This window comes from Lissotriton helveticus, chromosome 6 (assembly GCF_964261635.1).
Source record: "Lissotriton helveticus chromosome 6, aLisHel1.1, whole genome shotgun sequence".
Lineage (NCBI taxonomy): Eukaryota > Metazoa > Chordata > Amphibia > Caudata > Salamandridae > Lissotriton > Lissotriton helveticus.
In genome coordinates, this window is record NC_136067.1 from 112,441,902 (window position 1) to 112,463,767 (window position 21,866).

The 21,866-nt window shown below is 50.8% G+C and overlaps 1 protein-coding gene across 2 annotated transcripts in view; it reads left to right on the forward strand.

The window, feature by feature from the left end:
• The window catches only part of LOC144762304 (exportin-5-like), a 2,548,278-nt gene extending 2,526,873 nt beyond the window's left edge, over window positions 1-21,405 (forward strand). For both annotated transcript variants that reach the window (XM_078647452.1, XM_078647453.1), the window contains one exon: window positions 21,131-21,405. In XM_078647452.1, coding sequence (XP_078503578.1) covers window positions 21,131-21,142 — 12 coding nt within the window. In that variant the 3' untranslated portion in view covers window positions 21,143-21,405. The remainder of the gene's footprint in view (window positions 1-21,130) is intronic.
• Window positions 21,406-21,866: the final 461 nt, after the last annotated feature.

Sequence of the window (21,866 nt, forward strand, 5' to 3'; positions counted from 1 at the left end):
TTAAACACGCCCTACAGGCGGCAGTCCCACCAGATACATCTCCACCTGAATCCTCCCCACTAGAGGACCGTCTGCTCACAGATTTCATGCAGGAAGGCGCAACCTCATTAACATATCGTAAAATACTCAACAATGTACCTGACCCGCTGCAGAAGCTAAAAGACACATGGAAGACCGACGTCGGAGACCTAGACGAGTCCGACTGGAATGCAGCCATGGCGTCCCCACGTGAGGCGGGTATATCATCTAAGTTCCGCTTTGTACAACTTAAAATTCTACATAGGATTTATTACACCCGCACAACACTACACAAACTGCAGAGAGCGGATCATCCGTACTGTCTTAGGGGCTGCGGGGAAGAGGGCACGTTCCTACACACGCTTTGGGACTGCCCACGCATTGTTTGTTTTTGGCAGCGGATACTACGCACTATCGCACAAACACTCCACACCTCACTTACACTGGACCCAAGGTTGTGTTTACTGAATATATGGGGGCCTACAGATCTTACTTTCTATGAGAGGGCGTGGACCACAATAGGACTTATCACGGCCAAACGGGATATCGCACAGAAATGGGGGATGGCGGATCTCCCCACGCTGGCACAGTGGATCAAGAACATGGATATGCTTATGTTGACAGAAAGGGCAGTCTATAAACTGAGAAATAACCCGCGCAAATGGAATGGGGTTTGGCAACCGTGGAACTCATACAGGGGAGATATCTGTGAGCCATTGACAGGTGAGGACCTTGAAGGTTCTGATGACGAGGGGGATACTGATTAGGGGTCGAGTCCAGTGGTGGACACTCTACATGCACGGGGAGGGGCTGACCACATAGCGGTGGGACTTGATGGAGGAGGGAGGCGCGGATGGGATGTGACTTTGGGAGGTTCGCACAATTGGTCCCTTACAGGACACCTTCGATGCTAGATAACATGCTAAGAGTAACCCATTACCGTACTGATTCATGTGTGCAGTTTTGTCTTGTTCTATTTTTTTGGTTTCAGTTTAAATTGGAAACAGACACAAAAAATATAAAAAGCAAATTGTATTTTCCTTGTGAATTACATTCGTTCCACGCGATCGATCATCCTGTTGATAGAAGCCATCTCTGCAACCAGACAAGGCTACAAGGTCTCTGTTCTGCTTAACTTTACCCCATGCTGTAAGCCGGCCTCAGGGTTGTAGGTATTTCTCTGTGCTGTGATGATAATGCTATATAACTTTGCAATAAAAATAAATAAAAAAAAAAAAAAGAAGTGAGTAATCTGCAGGTGAATATTGCTTCCCCCAGAAATTAATTACAGAAGGCAATTAACCGGCACATCACATTGTGTAGTTTTGTTTTTAAACCTTTTGGTTCTTTTAACAATAGACATACCATTTCCCTCAGTGACTAAATGTAGCACATCGAGGGATGGTGTTCATGTTATGTGGTATATCATGGAAAAATGGCTTGAACTCCATAGACAGATTAACTTGGATTTATTCCACAGATTCCTTAAGGTAACCTTTTCTAGGTAGCACATTTGATATAGAAATTAATTTTATAGCATTAGACGTGTCACTTGACGTCACAAACCCAGCCTTGTATCTCCCCTTGAAGTGGTGTTCAGCATGCATAAAGAGCACTTGGCCATTGGTGTTGCGCTTTTTGTTCTGTGCCTTCAGCAATACAGTATCTGGCACACTGAAGTTTCCACTGTCAATGTTTGTTGCATTATCTTTTTTTCATTGTTAGGGACATGTTCCTTTGGGTTTCAAGCTGTTCTGTGGTTGTCTTCAACCGAAGTCTGTGTCTTTACCTGAGCTAATCCCATTGATTGTCCCTGTTTCTTTCTAAAATTTCTTTCCCACACTGACAACTCTGGGGGAAATTTCAGGCCATTAAATAGAAAATGTTGAAGATTTTCTTTAAGACACTCTCTGACGCTCCTGTTGTGGCCGTTGTGCTGTGTGGACTTAAATTGAATTCTGAAATGTCAGTGACTTCGGCGTCTTCCTCCGCACTACTACTATCCCTCCCCAAAACCAACCGGGCACTGAATGAGAAGCAGATATCTGGTCAGACTACAGTGGCTTAAATTTCCACCTTAATTTCATTGGGGCTTCCTGTGCAACTTATATTACTAACGCTATACTACCCTACCCGAAAACAGACCTGACACCACATAAGGAGCAGCAATCTGGTCAGACTCCAGTGGCTTAGCTTCAACCCCAATTTCAATGGGACTTCTTCAGCAACTTTTATTTCTAATGCTATTATAAAGACTGCTAAGCTAACATAAAGGAATCCATTTTCCAGAAAATGCTTCCCATGGCCCCCAATGAGTCTATGCAAAGAATGCATGAACTGTTCAGATCAAATATAGATCCTGCTCGGATGCTGGCTCAACTTTGCAGAATAGAAGATGATAATGTTGAGGGAGACAGTTTCTATTTTTCTAGTAGATTGCAAACTTTGAGTGGTCTTGACAAATTTCCTGAGGAAGAATTCTTGCCTCCAGAGTGGTCAGCTTTGACTGACCTGAGGTACTTCTCGAAAGTGATTTAAAAAAGCAGCGCATACATAGTTCATTAAAATGCAAATAATGTCCCTCCACCTTATTCACAGCCACACTGATGGGCAAACAACAGTTTAGCAAGACCTTAGTGGGCCATGGCTCTGAAGTATGGTGATAGTCTTCATGCCAGTCCTTTTGATGTCAAGATCAGCAAATAAGTATAGCACTCCACCAATGGGTCCCCCTTATGTCTATTCACACCTATCACCTCATAGTCTCGATGTGTAAGTGTAAAACTTAAGGAAGTTACTACTTCGTTTGTGCTTCCAGAAGCTACTTGAAGCAACTGTTCACTTTGGGTCACAAGAGCCATGCTTCTGGTAGTTCCGTTTACTTGCTCACAATAATGGCAAACCTTGGGAGATGGGTGCTAATGCCTTTAGTCTACGTGAGTATAAAAGAAAAAAAGCTTCTCTAACTAGCAGGGTGGCATAACTGCATCGAAGCAGACCTTGCAAACTGGATAGAACATAGTTGACTCAGTTTCGGTATTCTTGGGTTTGCCAGTTGCCCTTCGCTGTTGCTCAAGGATGTGCACCAAAGGAGATGTCCGGAAATAATTACTAGGCATGCTGTTTGACAGACATTGTTTGTGTGCGTGAAAAGGCTGAGGGATTTCTTGAGAGTGTAAAGCAATGTAATGCCACTGGTAGAGTACTAGGGCTTGTCTCTCCTTTCAAAAGTAGTCACAAGCAGTATCGGAAGTTCCAAGGCTAGTGCAATCAATTTAACAGAACTCAAATGCATCAACAGCAACTCCAGCAGGAGGAGTGGCAGAGTTGGTGCCAGGAAATTGAGCAAGGATGCTACCCTGGGTACTTCCTGTTTTCCAAGAAAGATGTTGGTCTTTCTTCCAATCCCAGACCTCATGCTCTTCAACTTTTAGGGTTGTATCAATTTTTATAGTTTTAAGAGGAGTATACAGATCATTCAACTACATCTAATGGCCGGCGAAGAGAAGGAATTGGGGGGAGAGGGCGGAAAGGGATAGCAGTGCATTTATGAACAGAGCGTATCAATGAAGTTTCAATAAACAAAACATGTCATGCCTGTATGCAGTGAAGTGGTGTCAGTGCTGTCCCGGGTCCCACTATACAACAAATCTTATCGAGACTAGTAGCCGCAGATTCCTTAACGTAGATCTGGAAAATTTTCTTTGCCCCAGCATCTCTGCGCGCCGGGGGGCGGTACCGCGTGACTCCGCCCTGATGTCGTCCGCGGGCGTGACGTCAGCGAGGTCACATAAGCCCTACCCCGGCGCGCTGACATCCGTTTTTCTCTTTTCCGTGTGCAACGCGGATCCGGTACGTGTCCTGAGGCCTGTTTTCAGGCCTCCTTTTTGCATTTTGGTTTGTGGAACAGTGTGCGAATGCCTTCGGCTTCAAGTCATTTACGAAGTGTGCACGCCAGAAGTCAGCGACGGATCCTCACCCGATATGTATGTGGTGTTTGGGCAAGCGCCATGACTCTACAGACTGCGAAGCTTGTCAGCACCTTAAACCGAAGTCCCGGCGAGAGCGCCGAATGAAACTGCTGTTGGCCTGCTTGTCAAGGTCGGTGTCGTCCAAGCGTCCGTCCCCTACCTCGGAGACCAGGAACCACCAATTCCATCTACGGCATCGCCCTGCGCCATCGCTCACCAGCTAGTAGGTCCTGTAGTTTGTCTGGTCCGGTGATTAGTCTTCTGAGGAGGTTCCCTCCGCTCCAGAGGTTTGTCATCTGTGGGTTTCTTCCTCTCCAGAGACAGGGCGCTGCATTGTTGCCTTTTCAACGGCATCTTCCAGCGAGGGCTTCACACCGTCCCCGTGGCCTAAGCCCTCGTGCCCTCCTTTCCACAGTCCACGGTTGGACTCTCCACTGACTACTTCACCCACCCCGGGGGCTCCTCAGGTTGCCCACTCGTCCGTGGACCCCGAACCATTCCGGGGCTGGCCGCTCCCCCCTGTTGCTGGACTTTGGGACGGACGACTCAGTTTGCAGCCGTCCCCCACAGAGGAATTGCTTTCTCCCCTGTGGCGCCCTTCGGAGGCCAATGTCACCTTCATTCTGGCTATTTCCACAGCTGCTGGCTTTTTGCGGATGGGCGAGCAGGTCACCCCTTTCCCTACAGATAATCTCTTGGAGGTTCTCCACCAGGACTCTGGTGGACGGGAGCTGTTCCTTCCTTTTGAAGCATCTCTCTATAATTCTCTTCTGGGGGCTTGGGAGCGCCCTGCCAGGGGTGATCCGGTGCTTCAGCCGCTCCTGCATCATCACCATCCTGCGCCGCACGACCCTGTCTGCCTTTCCTTCCACCCTTCTACTCAAGGCTCTCTTCTGCGGACTGCCTTTCCGTCCTTGCCTGTCATGTTGTTTCCTCCGTCTCAGGAAGCCCGGTGGTTGGATTCCTGGGGGCGTAACATCTTCCCTTCATCTAGTGCTACCTTGCAGGCGCTCAATACTCTTTGTGTGTTGGATAGGGCTACCTCCAGTCTGTGGGATTCGGCGGAGTCCCTTCTTTCCCATGTCTCCCATGAGGGTGCCCATGCTGATCTACGGCACCATGTGTTGGATGGTTGGGAGTTGGCCGTGTTTATTCTCCGAGCGGCCTTGGATGTTGCCGATGCTCTCGGCTGTCCTATGGCCACTTCTGTGGTCCTCCGTCGCCATGCTTGGCTGCGTGATGCTGTTTTTCCTGAAAATATTAGGGAGCGTCTGGTTGACCTGCCCTTTGATGGGGTCCTTTTGTTTAATACTCATGAGGACTCCGCCATTTAGCGTCTCCTTGCGGGACTCCGTCCGCCTCCCCCTTCGTAGGCTGGCTTGTTGATCTTCCGGGCTTGATGGGAGACGTTATCCCACCTGCTCCTGGAATCTGCTGCTTTTGAGTGGGCCGTTTATATATTCTGTGTGGTTTGAGGTGCCCTTGGGGTCCCTTGGTTGGCCCCTCTATTCTGTTGGCTGCTGGTTCAGCCCTTTTGGCAAGTGTGTATTTTTTGTCTGTTTGCTAAGCCGTCTGTGGTTTCTACCGCAGGACTTATGTTTATTGTTCTCTGATGCAGGATTTTTTCCCTAAGAGTGGTTCCCATGTTTTCTTTGGGACGTGTCCTACCCTAAGTGGGGTACTTGTAGCTATTGTATAGCTCTGTCCTACGCTGGGTGGGTGTGGACTTCCCTTTGCAGGATCCTCACCTCTCCTGGCGTCGCTGTATTGCGCTGGTGCGGTTTCTTTGATCTTTTCTGGGCGTAGCTTGTGCTCCTCCAAGTTCTGTTGTTCTCAGTCTCCGCTGCACAGCTAGACCAGCTTTGGAATGCTGTTGCGGTGTCGTGCTATGGTGTTTCCATGCCCCTTTTTTGTCCGGCGTTTCGGCCTGGTGTTCCAGGGTGGGTATTGTCCTGTGTTCTGGTTAACAGCTTGGTTTGTCCTCCGTCTTTCTCTTCTTCTTTTCTAGCTGGTCCCGCTTCTTTCGTGGTCGGTTTCTGTCCGGAACGGGCTCCTTGGGGTGGTTCTGGATTTTCCTGGCCTTGCTTTCATCTTGGCCTCGGCTTGGTCTGGGTGCTCGGCTTCGTGGTGCTTGCCAACTGCGCCCGCCTGCTCTTTCTGGTCCACGGCTCAGGGTCCTGGCATGGGTCTTTGTGCTCCTACCTCTGGTTCTGCTGGAGCCTTGCGTGACTGCGTCTTACTTCTCCTGCCTGCCTTTCTGGGCTGTGGGGCCGCTCAGCCTTGTTCGTTGTCTCAAAGCTGTGGCCAGTTCAGCTGTCCCCTTTACTGTGTGTGTGTGTCTTCCGGTGGAGGGCTGTGCCTCCATTTCTACCTCTTCTCCTTGGAGTTTTTGGGTGATTTTTTCTTCCTTGGTACTCCTCTGCCCTTGTCTGTCCCTTCGGGGCTGACTCGCAGATGTCCCTAGTATCTTGGCCATGTTTGGGGTGTCCGGCCCTCCTTCGCCTCGTCCTTGCTTCCTTCTGCTTGGTGGGGCTGGGCCGCCCTTCCTGTCTACTTTCTACATCCCCTGCTGGGGCTCTGTGCTCTTCCTACTGGGGGATTCTCTCGCAGGCCCTCCTCCTACCTTCTGGGTATGGCTAGGGTATCTATTCTACGTTAAGGAATCTGCGGCTAGTAGTCTCTATCAGATGTACCAGTTACTTACCTTCGATAATGATGTATCTGGTAGAGACGATTCTAGCAGCAGATTCCTCCACGACCCACCCTCCCTTCCTCTCCGTTCTGCGAGGAGCCTTAGGTTGATCTTCTGTACTCACCTGCCTCTGGGTGGTTTGTCTTCTGCGAGTGCCCTCTGAAACTTCCTCCCTAGCTGGATGTTTTGTTCTGTTTGTTTGCGTCCACTCCTTCCTTTCTGGTACTTGATTGGTAGGTTCATGTGTACTTCTTCATCCCTATACCCTGGTGTTTCCAATCTGGGGCATACTCATACTTTTCTCTCTCTTACACTGCTTGAATTTTCTGACTCGTGTACAGTCCTTTGAGTACGGGGTGAGGCTTATGTGACCTCGCTGTCTCGCCCACAGATGACGTCAGGGCGGAGTCACTCTGTACCGCCACCCGGCGTTCAGAGATTCCGGGACAAAGAAAATGTTCCGAATCCAGTCTCACGGCAGGGGATAATTCTATGTTAAGGAATCTGCGGCTAGAACCGTCTCTACCAGATACATCGTTACCGAAGGTAAGTAACTCGTACTTTTAGCGTCGGGCTGTGTATCTGCCATGAGGTGCGAGATTCGTAGGTGTATTGGGCAGGTGAGTTCCCGGAAGGTGTTGGATAAGTATTCTAGGCAGGGACCCCATGTCTTCTTGAACTTAGGTAGGGATTGATTTGCTATTGTTGTTAGTTTTTCCATACTCAACAGGTCCCAGAGTTCATGTATCCATTCTAAGTGTATGGGTGTGGTATCTGTACCTCATCTTGATAGCAGGACTTGTTTCGCTGCTGATTGATCCAAGGTATTAGCCACCCCCCCCCGCCCCCCCACGGGGAGCGTAATGGATATGTTAGTGTGTTAGGGAGCCATAGTAGCTCGGTATCAATCATTTGGTCAACATTTGCGAGAGCACCTCTGACCAGTAACGGTGCAGCTTGAGTCAGTGCCACAGCAGTTGAGAGAGTGCCCACAATATTGCCAGCAATTATCGTCACATCCCTTACTCCACTTAATCAGGTACGTGTGTAGTACCAATAGTGCACTAGCTTAAGGAGTGTCTCCCTCCCAGCAGCGCTGCAGGCCGACATGCGAGCCCGGTGTAGGATGTCCATCCATTCTTTATCTGTGAACTTGCGTTGACATTCCGCCTCCCACCTTGTCCTGTCTGGCGAAAGCAGGGGATTGGCAGAGGCGTTTAAAAAGGTATAAATATCTGACAGCATGCATTGGTCATTCCTCTGTGACAGAAGCCAGAGCTTGAATGGCTTGAGGGGCCTGCTTGCGTGGGGTCGCACCATGTATGTATGTATGTAGTATGTATGTAGTGGTACTTGTATAGCGCACAAATCACCATGAGGCATCTCGGCGCTTGTACGAATACCGCTGAGGAACCCTTCCTGGCCTTTCCCTGTGAAGTGCCCACTCCTGGGCACCCCCAAGGTAAAGCCAGGCATCCTAGCGTTGTTGGGGCCGTTGTGGAGATTAAGCAAGCTATTGCCCAGAGGTGCAGAGTGGGACCCATGGTTAGAATAGGCACCGAGGCGAGAATTATCAGGTCCGGGGAAATTGAGCCCAAGAGCCGCCGAGGCGGGAATTGAACCCTGGTCCCGGGCCAGGGTCTGCCGCTCTAACCATTGAGCCACACTTCTCCACCATTGAGCCACACTTCTCCATTGGCTGGGTCACCTAGTGGCGGACTGATGCGTACCGCCATCGTCTGGAATCTGGGAGTCCGAAATCTTGTTGGATCCTAGGAAAGTCCAGCAATCCCTGTTCATCGAAGAGATCCCCAATGCGTTTGCATTTGGCCTCCTGCCACGGGGAGTATGCTTTTCGTGCATTGCCAGTGGGAAGTCTGTATTTCCCATAATTGGGGAAGGGGAGAGATCGGGGTGGAGAGGCACTTTGAGATGCTCAGTTTGTCCTGACCACCAGGGAGATGTACATTCCTGGAGGGCGGTTCTTATGCAGGAGCCAAGGTATCTTCCAAATATGGATGCCTGCTACCACCATGTCCAGGAAGCACCGGTGTTTCTCCCTGAGTGGACATTGCCACACCACTAGGAATCTCAACTGCGCCGCCAGGTGGTAATGCACTAGGTTGGGTACACCCAAACCTCCCTTAGCTACCGGGCGATATGCATGCTCTCTAGCCATTTTAGCTTTCTTACCACCCCAAATGAAGGGCTCTAGCGAGGATTGTAGTTTCTTCACCACAGAGGGGGGCAGTTGTAGCGGCCTGCATTAGATATAGAATCTTGGGCAGGATCGGAATTTTTATTTCTGCTATTTATGCCGACCAGGAGAAGGGTCCTCCATGCCAGGACTGGATAAGTGAGTGCACCATGGCCACCAGTGAGTAGTTTTTGTGTGACAGGGACCTGTCAACAGGGGGGGATAGGTGAATAACCAGGTATGAGATACCCTGTGTGTCACATGTGAAGAGGAATATTTTAGCTAGGTGTGCCTGCTCATCTCACAGGATGGTGAGTTTAAGGGCTTGGCATTTGGTGGCATTCATCTTAAACCCCGATGCCTACCCGAATGTTGCAAGTTCCTCCAACAATAGGGGCAGGTGACTGGCGTGGTTTGGTGACAGTGAGCAGCACATCATCCATATATCATGCTATGTTATGTGCCTGTCCACCCATCCGCACCCCTTCAATGAGTGGGTGTTCCCGAATGCACTTTGCCAGCGGCTCCATGTAGAGCGCGAACAGGAGTGGAGACAGAGGGCACACCTGTCTCGTACCCCTCGAAGTTGGTACTGTGGTAGATGATGCGTTACTGACACGAACTAGGGCCTTTGGTTCTACATAGCTGACCTAAATCCATTTGCGAAAGTGGGCCCCAGACCCACGGTCTCCAGCACCATCCGCAAGAAGGCCCAAATTAGGTGACATAGGTGCTTCGGGTTGTCCCCACATGTGCATCCAGGAATGAAGCCGGATTGGTATGGATACATCAGACCTGCTCTTGATCTTTTATCTTCGCAAGGAAATGTCTGAGATGCTTCTGGTGGCTCAAGTTCTTCTGATGCTGTAAACACAAGACTGGAAGATATTCCTCAACTAGCAGGACGCCTATTTTTATAGCAGCCCTGCCAAGTTCCACGCATCAAACCTTAGACTAAAACATTTCAGTGTGATGGTCAGCATCACCTCACTATAATGCGCATATAGTGCCTTCTCAGCTTTCAAGCCGAAGCACTGTTAAGTACCTTGCAGACAGTGACAATTTGGTATTGTTATTCAGGCAGGGTGCATTGTTGCAGCAGACTTTGGCCTGGCTCAGGCAGCTTGCTCTGCTGATCTTTGTAATTTAATTTTGACTTTCGAATAGAGCCGACTAAGACCACTAACGGCTGAGGTAAGGTGGTCAAACTTTCAGGTGCCTGCCAAAAGTTAAGTGCATGAGCAGTACTGCTCTTTTTTACCTAGGTTTAAAAAAAATCAAATGTCATACCTCCCATGCAGCCAAATATAACCCTTATTAAAAGAAAATCCACTTTCGTTCAAGTGGGACCTGCTTCAGCTTTCAAACTCTCTGCCTAATAGTTTCTGTACAGGCCCCATCTTTAGGTCCGGCTATAATGTTTCAATATTGTGTGTGTTGCCGCACTGCAAGTAGTTGCATGTCTTACCCCTTTTAGAACTTTTGGGGCAGGACCCTACATCTATATTTTATCTGGCCTACGCTTCCCTAATAATATTATCTGCACAACACATCCACCACATACCTTGCCAGCAATGTTTGGGCTGTGTTGTCTGTTTCCGCAGAAACTCTCTCCTCTCTTGTCTGAGCAATTGTTGTCCAGTATAGTGATCAGGACAGTTATAAGCTACGCATATGAGACTGGCTGCATTGTGCATACACTGGACATAGCCCTACCAAGTGCTACGTGTTAGACTGAGAGTAGTTTTTGAAAAATAACGCCTTAGAGCTCTCGCTGCCACCAATGACATATGTGGGACTGTGTGCTCCTCAGCCTGAGGCTTGCTTGATGTCTGGAGCTTGTCTGCTAGTCAGCTGACTGTTGATTCTTAATTAGGCAGATGCAAAGAGATGTTAATGTTGGGTCAACAAAAGCTTCTGTTGTGGGCCTGGTCCCACTTGTGACAGAAAGGCCCTGGAACCCCCAATGATGCTCTGCATCCTGATCTGTTTAATTGACTGCCAGCAGCAGGGCGGGTCCTCGGAACCCAGTGTGGGAAATGGCTGGCTAAGGCATCTGTGTTTTAGTAGTTCAGCTAACTTGCTATGGCTGTTATTAATCAATAAAATAAATGCTTCAATCAAGGTAGGACTGGCAGAAAATCTAGAGAGAAAGTATGTCCGGGGAGTAGTTTGAACCAGGACCTCTAGGTGGAACCCTCCAATGTAGAATAATCTGCAGCTTTCGTGGAGAGAGGTTAATAGATGGTGTCTGTTTTTCAAGAACCGGAGATCCCTCTGTCGTGATTTTTACTATGTTAATGCCTGGAGAAGAAAAAGCTCCCCTCAATATCGATCGTATGGACCTCAACATCGACCTTGGTTTTCCCAGCACCTCCATGAAAGATGATGGAGGCCTCGACGACATGATGGCTGTCGCCGTCGTAGGATTTGCTTCTGTCGTTGTCAAACGCCAAACTGGAGCCAGAGATATCGACTGTGCCGCTCTCGACAGCATGGGTGACTGTGGCGGGGATCCTCGACGTCGACCTTCTGCGTGACTGCGGTGGGGTACTTGCTGCAACAGCACAGCAGCAAATTGCACGTTCATATAACCGGCACTACATCATCCATAAGGCTTTGCTGGAATGCACATGTGACAGCCGGTAAGAGGGCGTGTCCGCGCTGTGCCTTTTAATGCAGGAAGTGACCGGGGTGCTATTTCACGCCACCAGCCCTGAGGAAGAGAATGACCTCGAAACGCGTCGGTTAATGCAACATGAAATGCTAAGATAGCAGGTGGACACTGTCCTTATCCGTCAATAAAGAGTGCGAGGCTTGGAGCACTGTGTTGTTGGTTGAGTGCTTTTCAAAAGGAACGATGCCATGCCTGAGCAGGATACATACGCGGCGGTTGTGCCGCTGAGAAGCACCACCCCGAGAACCTGGGGGCCCCAGGGGCGACATCTGCCAGCCTCTACTGCAGGACCAGCAATTAAAGAGTTGTGGACAATGTCGACCTGCCGGGGCTCATTTGGGGGCTCCGTACAGCAGAAAATTGCACGTTCATATAACCGGCACTACATCATCCATAAGGCTTTGCTGAAAGCACACGTGACAGCCGGTAAGAGGGCGTGTCCGCGCTGTGCCTTTTAATGCAGGAAGTGACCGCGGTGCTATTTCACGCCACCAGCCCTGAGGAAGAGGATGACCTCGAAACGCACCGGTGAATGCGGCGTGAACTGCTAAGATAGCAGGTGGACACTGTCCTTATCCGTCAATAAAGAGTGCGAGGCTTGGAGCACTGTGTTGTTGGTTGAGTGCTTTTCAAAAGGAACGATGCCAAGCGTGAGCAGGATATATATATATATATATATATATATATATATATATATATATATATATATAGCAGCACAATCAACCAATCCCAGTTGATAAAAAATATATATATATATATATATATATATATATATATATATATATATATATATATATATATATATATATATATATATATATATATATATATATATATATATATATAGGGAGGAGAACCTGGGAGGAGAACTAATATTACAGATAAGTAACTTATCCTTGTTGAAATATCACTCATAATTACACGGATATTATAAAAATGTCAAACGCAGAGTATTTTGAAACCTTGGCAGCCATGTTACACACCAATCCTGAAGTCACATAGTGAGCACCTGCTTTTTATGGTAGGACCCACTCACTACCAGTTTGTGGTCCTACCATTCGGACACTATATCAACACCTCAAATCTTCACAGTGGAGATGATGGTGGTTGTGGCCCTCTCACCTAGAGCCCTCTCAACATCTCCTGATTTTTGGGACAGTACTTAATACAACATCACTTTGAGCCTTACCTCCTCCTCAGCAGATGTGAGACATTCGGGGTATGACTTTGATGTTTCGAGAGGGGGCTCAGATTCTGGTCCTGGTGGTTAACAATCTGCTAGGTCTGCTGGCTTATGGTGGTATATGAGGGCTCTCCAGTGGTGTCTCTGCGGGCAGTGGTTCCAGCACGGATGAGATATTACTACATTTTTTGCCCGCATCACATGCCTTCAAGGAGAGGAGGCTACACTGTCTGAAGGGTCAAAAGAGTGGTCCGCTGTCACACAGGCCTTACCAAAGACTTTCTGAATGATGATCTGCTCTTTAAAATATACGCCTAGGGGGCGTGGCCAAGATGGCGGGCTGAGAGGACGCACTGTCCGTGAGCTCCCGTGATCCAGGGCCCTTGAACCGCTGAATATCGCTGATCTCCCCCCGATCTGGCGGAATTCGAAGCAGAGTACGGAGGAGCACGCAGCGGCGCCGCTCAGGGCTCCATGCTACCTCGCAGTTCCAGAAACGGAGCCCCGGAGTGAGCCCGGAGCGAGGATGCGACCAGGGAACAGGCCGAGAGCTGAGGGGGCCGAGATCGTCACTGGCCGGAGCTAAGGAGGGCGGACTCGTCGACGCATCGGCGGCCAGGTGGAGGCGGTCGGCCCCACACGAGCCCCCGGTGGGGGCCGGCGGCGGGAGAAGCGAGCGGAGAGCAAGGCGCTCTGGCCTGGACGCTTCAGGGAGGAGCAGACGGAGAATCCCGACCGGCCGTTGGGCCCGTGATTGCACACCATCCTCAGGCCCCACTTACGAGGTCCCGCGCGGGAGAGCAGAGTGAGCAAGCGGCCTCTCAAGTAAGACTGCACGACCACAGAGCTGCAGCCGCCGGCCTACCTCCAGGACCCGACCCATGGTGGTGGTGTGCACAGAGCCGGGAAGCTGCGACCCGAGTCGGCGTAGGGTCGCTACTTGAGGCCGTGGTCGCGACCGGAAGTGGGCCTCGGCGGCTCGCACAGCTCCCGCAGCACCGGCTCTCAACTCCTGAGGCAGGAAAGGCCCTGGCGGCCCCCTCGAGACCCCGGAACGGTTCTAGGCCTTGCACTGCAGGACGTTTTGGTTGTGGAGGCCGTTAGTGACTTAGAGGGAGACCGACCTGTGGCGCACCTCACTCCCGCATCGAGAGGAGCCGCTCCGCCGCGGTCCGGGCGCCGCGGAGGGGTCGGGGGAGCTACGCGGCCGGTCTGAAGGCAAGTCTCACGGACTGACCGTGCTTTGGTTGACCCGCCCCTGGGATCTGGATCGCATTCCCGCCAGCACTGTACGGACTCGTCCCTCGCCTTCAGGCATTGTTACTGCGACCTACGACGGAGGTGGTCCGTGGTTGCTGCCCCCGGGCCGGCGCTCCTGGTGCTCTGGGAACCCACGGACAGGGGTGAGACTTGGCGGTACTGCCCGTTGGAGTAACCTTGGGCGCAGACCCCACATAGAGATTCCCCTGCGGGCCTGGAGACAAGCCCCACGGCTCCTCCCGGGTACTGTGCCACTTAGCGCGCCCCCACGCTCTCACGATGGCCGGGAACAGAGGGGGCAAGAAGGGAGACCGCACTCTACCAGAAATGCTGAGCAGGGGTGCCCCAAGACAAGATAGGACTCAGCCAACCCCGAGCCCCTCGAACAATCCCCGAGGAGCAGAGGGAGGGGAGCCTCCAGTCACCAGATCTTTCCTGGAGTCGCTGTTCAGTTCCCTCAGAGAAGATTTCCAAACGCTGAAGCAGGAGGTGGCCGGAGAGGTCCGGGAAGTGCGAAGGGAGGTCGACTCCCTAGGCGACCGAGTGGCTACTGTAGAGGAGGCCGGCCACTCCCGGGACGAAGAGATCGTGCTACTGCAGCAGGAGGTACTGCGACTCAGGGACCAGCAGCTTGACCTCCAAGCCCACGCTGAAGACCTTGAGAATAGATCCAGGCGCAATAACATCCGGGTCCGGGGCGTCCCATCAAAGGAGGAGGGAGACGACGTCGCTGCATACCTGAGGGACTTGTTCAGAGACATACTGGGTGAACCTGGAGACTTCCCTGTCCGAATCGACAGAGCACACAGAGTGGGCCTGCCACGCCGGGCCTCGGCGCCGCCCCCTGACATCTTGGCCTTCTTGCCGGACTACCCCTTGAAAGAGCGGATTCTTCGAGAAGCACAGCGGCAGAAATCCCTGCGTTTTCGTGGCCATCCGGTGGCCCTTTTCCAGGACTTGTCGGCCATCACACTGCAAAAACGCAAAGCGTTCAAAATAGCTACGGACTTCCTGCGGGAACACGACATGCAGTACTCCTGGGGCCATCCCTTCCGGCTCATCTTCCGATGGAACGAGACCTTGCACCAACTCCGGTCCCTCCAGGACACCTGCGGAGTACTGGGAATCACCGCAACGGAGGAGGACGCGCCTACGCCCCGCCGCCGGCGCGGCACTAGAGATGGTTGGCAGACCCTTCAGGAGCGGCGATCCCCACCTACGCCCATGAGACCAGACTCGCCCACTATCCGGGGGGAAATGGACAGTGCAGTACATGCGGTGACCAGAGACACGACGAATGGTGATATGGCCCTAACGGCCTGAGCATACTCCGGGGGGAGATCGACATGGCTTCTTCATCTTTGCAGGTTCGAGGGTTCCAAGGATGGGGGCGGCGGGAGGGTGTGTTGTGGCTGGACGTCCACCTGAATAACTTTCCATGGACTTTTCCATTGGGACCAGACTGGGACAATGGTGCTCTTTGAGCAGTTGGTTGAGGGGAAGGAGCGGGAGGAGGGTGGTTGGGGGAGTTTCGAGGTTGGAGGGGTGAGTAGAGGGGTTGGGAGGAGAGGATGGGGGGGGCAGGGGGAAGAGGGGTCGGTGAAGCTGGTTGCTTGCATGAGGGGTCTGTTGGGGAGGAGAGGAATGGGGGGTGGGGGGAGGCAGGGATGGGCTGTTGGGGGGAAGTTTTAGGGGAGTGGGGGGGGAGGGACGGGAACCGTACTGTATTGTTGATGCATTTGCTCTGACCTCACACCACATCTACACGCTACTGACACTGGCGCCGCCCTTCCCGGGCCGTGACCTGCTGATTGAGCTGCGCTCTTACCCACATCGATGACCGCCCTTAAGGTCGTTACTCTTAATGTGAAAGGGTTGAATAACCCTGTCAAAAGAAGGGCAGTGCTGTCCCTGCTAGAAAACACACGGGCTGATATTTGTCTTTTGCAGGAGACACACCTTCTGGCCAGAGACTGCCAAAGGATGCGGTCCCCGAAATTTCCGATACAGTTCTTCTCCTCTAACACCACCAAGACGGCGGGGGTTGCGATCCTGGTGTCCAGAACGTTTAAAGGGGAGGCCCTACATAAAGTGGCGGAACAGAAGGGGAGGCTCCTAGCTTACAGGGTCAAGTTGGGAGGTCTGGTGTTTACTGTTGGCTCGATATATAGTCCCAATGACCATCAAGATCTGTTTCTTCATTCGGCCTTGGTGGACATCGCGGCCACCCCGATAGGAACATAATTATAGGTGGGGACCTGAATATGGTCTTTGATTCGTCCTTGGACAGATCGGCACAGCGACACCCTCAAACGGGGGAGATCTCGCAGATGGGCAAATCCCATATGAACGACCTCGACCTGCACGATCTTTGGCGTCGTCTCCACCCTACCGCCCGAGCCTACTCCTACTACTCACACGCACACAAGACCTACGCGAGACTGGACTATCTTCTGGTCACGAGACCAGTCTGCGACTTAGCCATAGCCTCGGAAATAGGTTTTTTTTCACTATCGGATCACGCCCCCGTTGCGGGCACTTTTCGGCTACCACCAATGTCTCCCTCACGAGGTGTGTGGCGCCTTAGAGACACCCTTTTGCATAAGAAGGCAGTGGTGAAACGTATACAGGACGCAACTCACGAATACCAGCTGCACAATGATAATGAAGACCCCACCCGGGCGACACAGTGCCGTCTCCTCGGCGGAGAATAGAGAGCGGCAGCAAAAGAGAGACAAACTTACCTGTAAGGTGCGAGAGCTGGAACAGGTGCATCAGAGAACCGGGGCTCCCAGAGTCTGGAAGCAACTTAAAGCTGCTAGAAAACTCCTGTCTGCACTAGACATGGACAGGGCGGAATACGCTGCGTTACGCTTGAAACATGCGTATTACACCGGCGGCGATAGGTGTGGCCGGCTCCTAGCGAATAAGCTTTGAGTAGCGCACCAAAAACACTTGGTGAAGGAACTATCAGTTTCCGCTGGGGTGACGGCCACAGAGGATAGTCAGATAGCAGACGGCTACCGCCGATTCTACGCCGACTTGTATGCGGGCGCGCCTCCTTCGGCGCAGGCCGAGGCAGACTATCTGGATTCGGTAGACCTTCCCTCCCTCGCCTCAGAACAGGCAGAGCACTTAGAACGGGACATTCGGGTTAAGGAAGTGATCGCGGCTATCTCTAGGCTAAAACATGGGAAGGCTCTGGGACCTGACGGCTACACGCCCCTTTTCCATAAGACGTTTTGCCCTGAGTTGGCGCCGCTCCTTACGCGCCTTTTTAACTCATTCTCTGAGCCGGGAGCTATCCCCCCGACATACTCCAAGCAAAGGTGTCGGTTATCCCCAAGCCAGGAAAGGACCGGACTCAGTGCGGCTCCTACCGGCCGATTTCCCTTTTGAACGTAGATCTCAAGCTGTACACCGGGATCCTAGCGGCACGCCTAGCACCTCACCTGCCGGGACTGGTGGACCCGGATCAGGCGGGGTTCATCCCCGGGAGACAAACGGTGGACAACACCAAGAGAGTGGTCCATATCCTGGAGAAGGCCTCCCGAATCCCCGGGGAGCGGATGCTGCTATCGATCGACGCGGAGAAAGCCTTCGACCGGGTACACTGGCCCTACTTGGAGAAGGTTGTGTCAAAGATGGGCATAGGGGAGAAATTTCGCACCCTAGTATTCAACTGCTATAGATTTCCATCCGCGGTGGTACGGGTGAATGGCTGTAGCTCTCAAAAATTTGCGATAGAGCGGGGCACCAGACAAGGGTGCCCGTTGTCGCCACTGCTCTTTGCTCTCTATATGGAGCCATTTGCCCAAAGGATACGCCAGAATCCGAATGCGACTGGCGTACGGATGGGGAGGTATACACACACCATTAGCCTCTACGCGGACGCCGTTATACTGACGCTCGAAGATCCAAGAAGGGCACTCCCTGCTTGTATCGCCGAATTAGAGGACTTTGCCGCTGTCGCAGGTTTCAAGATGAATATGGAGAAATCGGCGGCCCTTGACGTCTCGTTGACTGCCGCCACAAGAACCGAACTACAGGGCCGCTTCCCCATGCGCTGGTCCAAGGACCTGGTGCCTTACCTGGGCATTCTGTTGGCACCCTCTTTATCCGCCATGGTGACCGCCAACTATGCGGCCTTAAGCAAGAAAATTAAAGAGGAGTTATCCCGATGGAACAAGGGAACACTGTCTTGGTTGGGCAGAATAGCCGCATTGAAGATGACCCTCTTGCCGCAGGTGCTATATTTATTCCGAGCCCTGCCGCTCCAGCCCCCGAAAGGGTGGATCCGGCAGACTCAAGTGGACATTGCGTGCTTCGTCTGGCAGGGCCGCAAACCCAGACTCAAGAGAGCCTTATCCACACTGGCCCCTGAAACGGGGGGACTGGGCATACCGGATCTTCACAAATATTTCCAAGCGGCACAACTACGATATCTCGTGGAGTGGAGCAGGTGGGAATCAGATAAACACTGGCTGTTCCAGGACCAGGCGGTTGCAGGCAGGACCCTGCAAGAGGTGCCCTTCCTGCGCAGAGCTCACCGCCCCCCCAACCTATATGCGTCCTTCATCACGCGGGTCCCGATGCGAGTCTGGGACGCCACGAATGTTGCGCATGATCTCACTACCTTCCCATTGCCGTTTACGCCATTGGTTGAGAACCCAGATTTTCATCCCGGGATGGAGCCCGGAGCCTTCGCACACTGGCAGACGGCTAGATGCAGTGCGCTGTTCCGGACGGTGTCATCTCGTTTCAGGATCTTAGGCGAGAATACCATCTGCCTGAGACCGAACGGGTGCGGTAGATGCAGGTGCGTCACTGGGCGCTTCAGCCGCAAGTACGCGACTCGGCAGGCCGGAAGCTCAGGCCTTATGAGAAGTGGCTCGTAACGTGCACCTCGGACACCAAACTCATCTCGGATCTATATAAGCTCCTGCAGCCTTCCTCTTTTTCAATCTATAATCCAGGGCGGGAACGCTGGGAACGAGAACTAGGTAGGGCTCTGAGTCACACAGATTGGGACCACATTTCCTACCGGGCGCGACACTCCGCGTACCATACCGGACTCACCGAAACGTTCACTAAGGTATCCACATACTGGTACTATACAGCGGAGAGACTACATGAAATGAACCATAATATTGTGAACACCTGTTGGCGAGATTGTGGACAGATAGGCACACTTACACATGTTCTATGGGACTGCCCCCTACTGAGCCCTTATTGGAAAGAGGTCTTGGACGAGATTGACCTACGCTTTGACATTGAACTGCCTCGCTTCCCCGCATACGTCCTGCTTGGCCTGCCCAACGGGCTGATGTACCCTTTGAGATCTCGCAGGGGTAGGCAGATAGCGATTGCCCTGGGCTCTGCTGTCCAGAACTTACTCATCCACTGGCGCACCACCACGCTCCCCACCATTACCGGTTGGTTACACAGGTTGTGGCATGTCCTGGGGATGGAGAAGCTGTCCCTTATGGTGGCGGGGGAGATGGATAAGTTTGAAGATCTGTGGCTGCCATTCCACTCCTTATTAGTGACGGAATTCAAAGAACTTACTTGTCCCCGATATCTCCGATTGTTACGACTAACATCCCCGGCGGCCTCAACTAGCTAATGTGTCTGGGATTGTTGACGGGTGGAAGGGGAGGGCGCATCGCGGGAGTGGCACGAGAGGGCGACTTTGGCACAGTACGGGGGAGGGAGGGGATCCAGAGGGTGGGAGTAGAGGGGGGGGGAGTTGGGAATGGGGTTGTTGGTTCTTGAAGTTGTTGTTGCCGCATGCGCACCCAGCACCGTGCTCTGATGGACATCACGATAGCAGAGCCTTGCACGCTGGTTGCGCTCCTGCATAGCGGAAGCTTAGCACTACCTCTTCGAGTCGACTGTTTTCATTTGTTTGTAATGTCTTTAAAAATGCAATAAAATACTTTAAACCTAAAATATACGCCTACAGCAGCTAGGGTAAAGCAGCACCAAAAAGGACGCTGTTGAGATGGATACACCGCCAGAGGTCAAAAGGGCCCATTCTGCAGGGCAAAAGCATCACTTCGGCTTGGTAAGAAGTGTCCCTGTGGCCAAAACCTATAAGGTGACATCATGACCATCTGTTCATATCTGAGAAAAATATTGATGCATGAATTCAGAGGTAAGAAGGGATGGGAAAAATGCAATTAATATAAAATGAACTGTAAACGGAATATTTTTTAATATTGGAACCGCACGTTACTCTAAATTGAAAGTTAGGAACATAAAAAAAAGGCACCAAAATCTATATTTTTTTAAACTGAGGTGCGTGGAAATATATTAGGTTTCCCAAAACGCAAAAGTCTAGGAAAAGCTCACAAAAAACACCTGGGGGAATAAACTGTTGGTAAACCTAACTAATAGGTTGGCAAAGTAAAAAGCGTGTCAATTACAAATTTTAGGAATTAGAGTACCTTGTACTTAGAGAGTTACATAAAAAATTAATTAAAGTGGACCACTTGTAAATAATGTCAACTGTTCTGCTGTGTTTCATTAATGATAATATGTTATGCTGCACTATGGGGCCCAGCAAAAGTTCTCAAAAACATAGAGTAAAGTGTATTTCCTTTGCTGAAGGTGGATACATGTGTGTTAAGCAGAGAAAGAATTTTGACCATTGTCTGGAATATCGCAACAAACTGTGAAATGGAATAGCATGTGGTTAAGAACATGTTCTGTTTTCTGTCTGGGTGCTAATTCCAAGTCTACAAAAGATGGTGACGCTGATAATCATGATACGAGTTCTGATGCAAGTGACAAACAGGATGCTTAATGGGATTGTTTAGCAAACTAAAACAATTAATGGCATGTGTGTGCTATTGGCTTAAAATGCAGACGAAGAAGAAATATAAGGTAAAAAAAATCTTGTGCTTGCTACACAAAATCGGAAAGAAAATTAATAAACAAAACGGACAGGATTAAATTAAGTATCTACATAATCACATCGAAAAACTAGTTTCACCGGTAAAAACAAGTAATTTGCTTTGATGTATAATTGGATGGGATAGTCTTGCTCTGCTGTGTTAACTGTTTGATGCTTCAGTTGGAGGTTATAGTAGTTACGGCTCAGTTTGTAATGTGTCCCTGTTGTTTGCAGGTTCTGTTGTGAACAAACAGGATGGCTGAAGTGGTTGCAATGGCTGACTTCACGCGACGAAAGAGGATGAATGGACACTAAAAGAGGGCCAAGGGACCCTAACAGAGGACTATGTTGAGCTAGGAAACACCTGATTGGACATTGTAGCCCTAACATGATTGGCTGTTACCATGTGTTTTTGCTCTGCTACTTTTCCCTATGGTTCATGGGAAACGTAGTCTTTGTTAATCTTTGAATATGCTGCTTTTCGATTAAAGCTAAGAGAGAAGGTATAATCCTCGCCTCCAGTCCTGACAGAATTTAGATGAAAGGAAACTACACAGTGTTTAGAAAATTAAGTCCATTTATTACATCACAATATCAGTGTCAATATCATCCGGAGATATCAACACAATACACAAGAATACTTCAAACCCAATCAGGTGAGTAGCACAAAATACAGTGGTCTCCAGGGGGAGACCAAGCCATTTACTAAGAAAGTGGAATGCGAACTGCAACGGTGGATGGGACTTGGACCAAGGAATTGTTGCATGGATTCTGCACATATACAGAACTATGTCCAGGAGACCAGGACCTCAGTGTGTAGTGGTGTTCCAAAATACCCACCTCGGTGCCCAGAACCCCTATCTGACTAGCTATAGTGTCTCATTCATTTTCTGAACTACAGCAAAGCTACCAATGATTAGACATCCTAGAACATGCTCCAACGTCCCTCTCAGGATACGTGGGAACATAC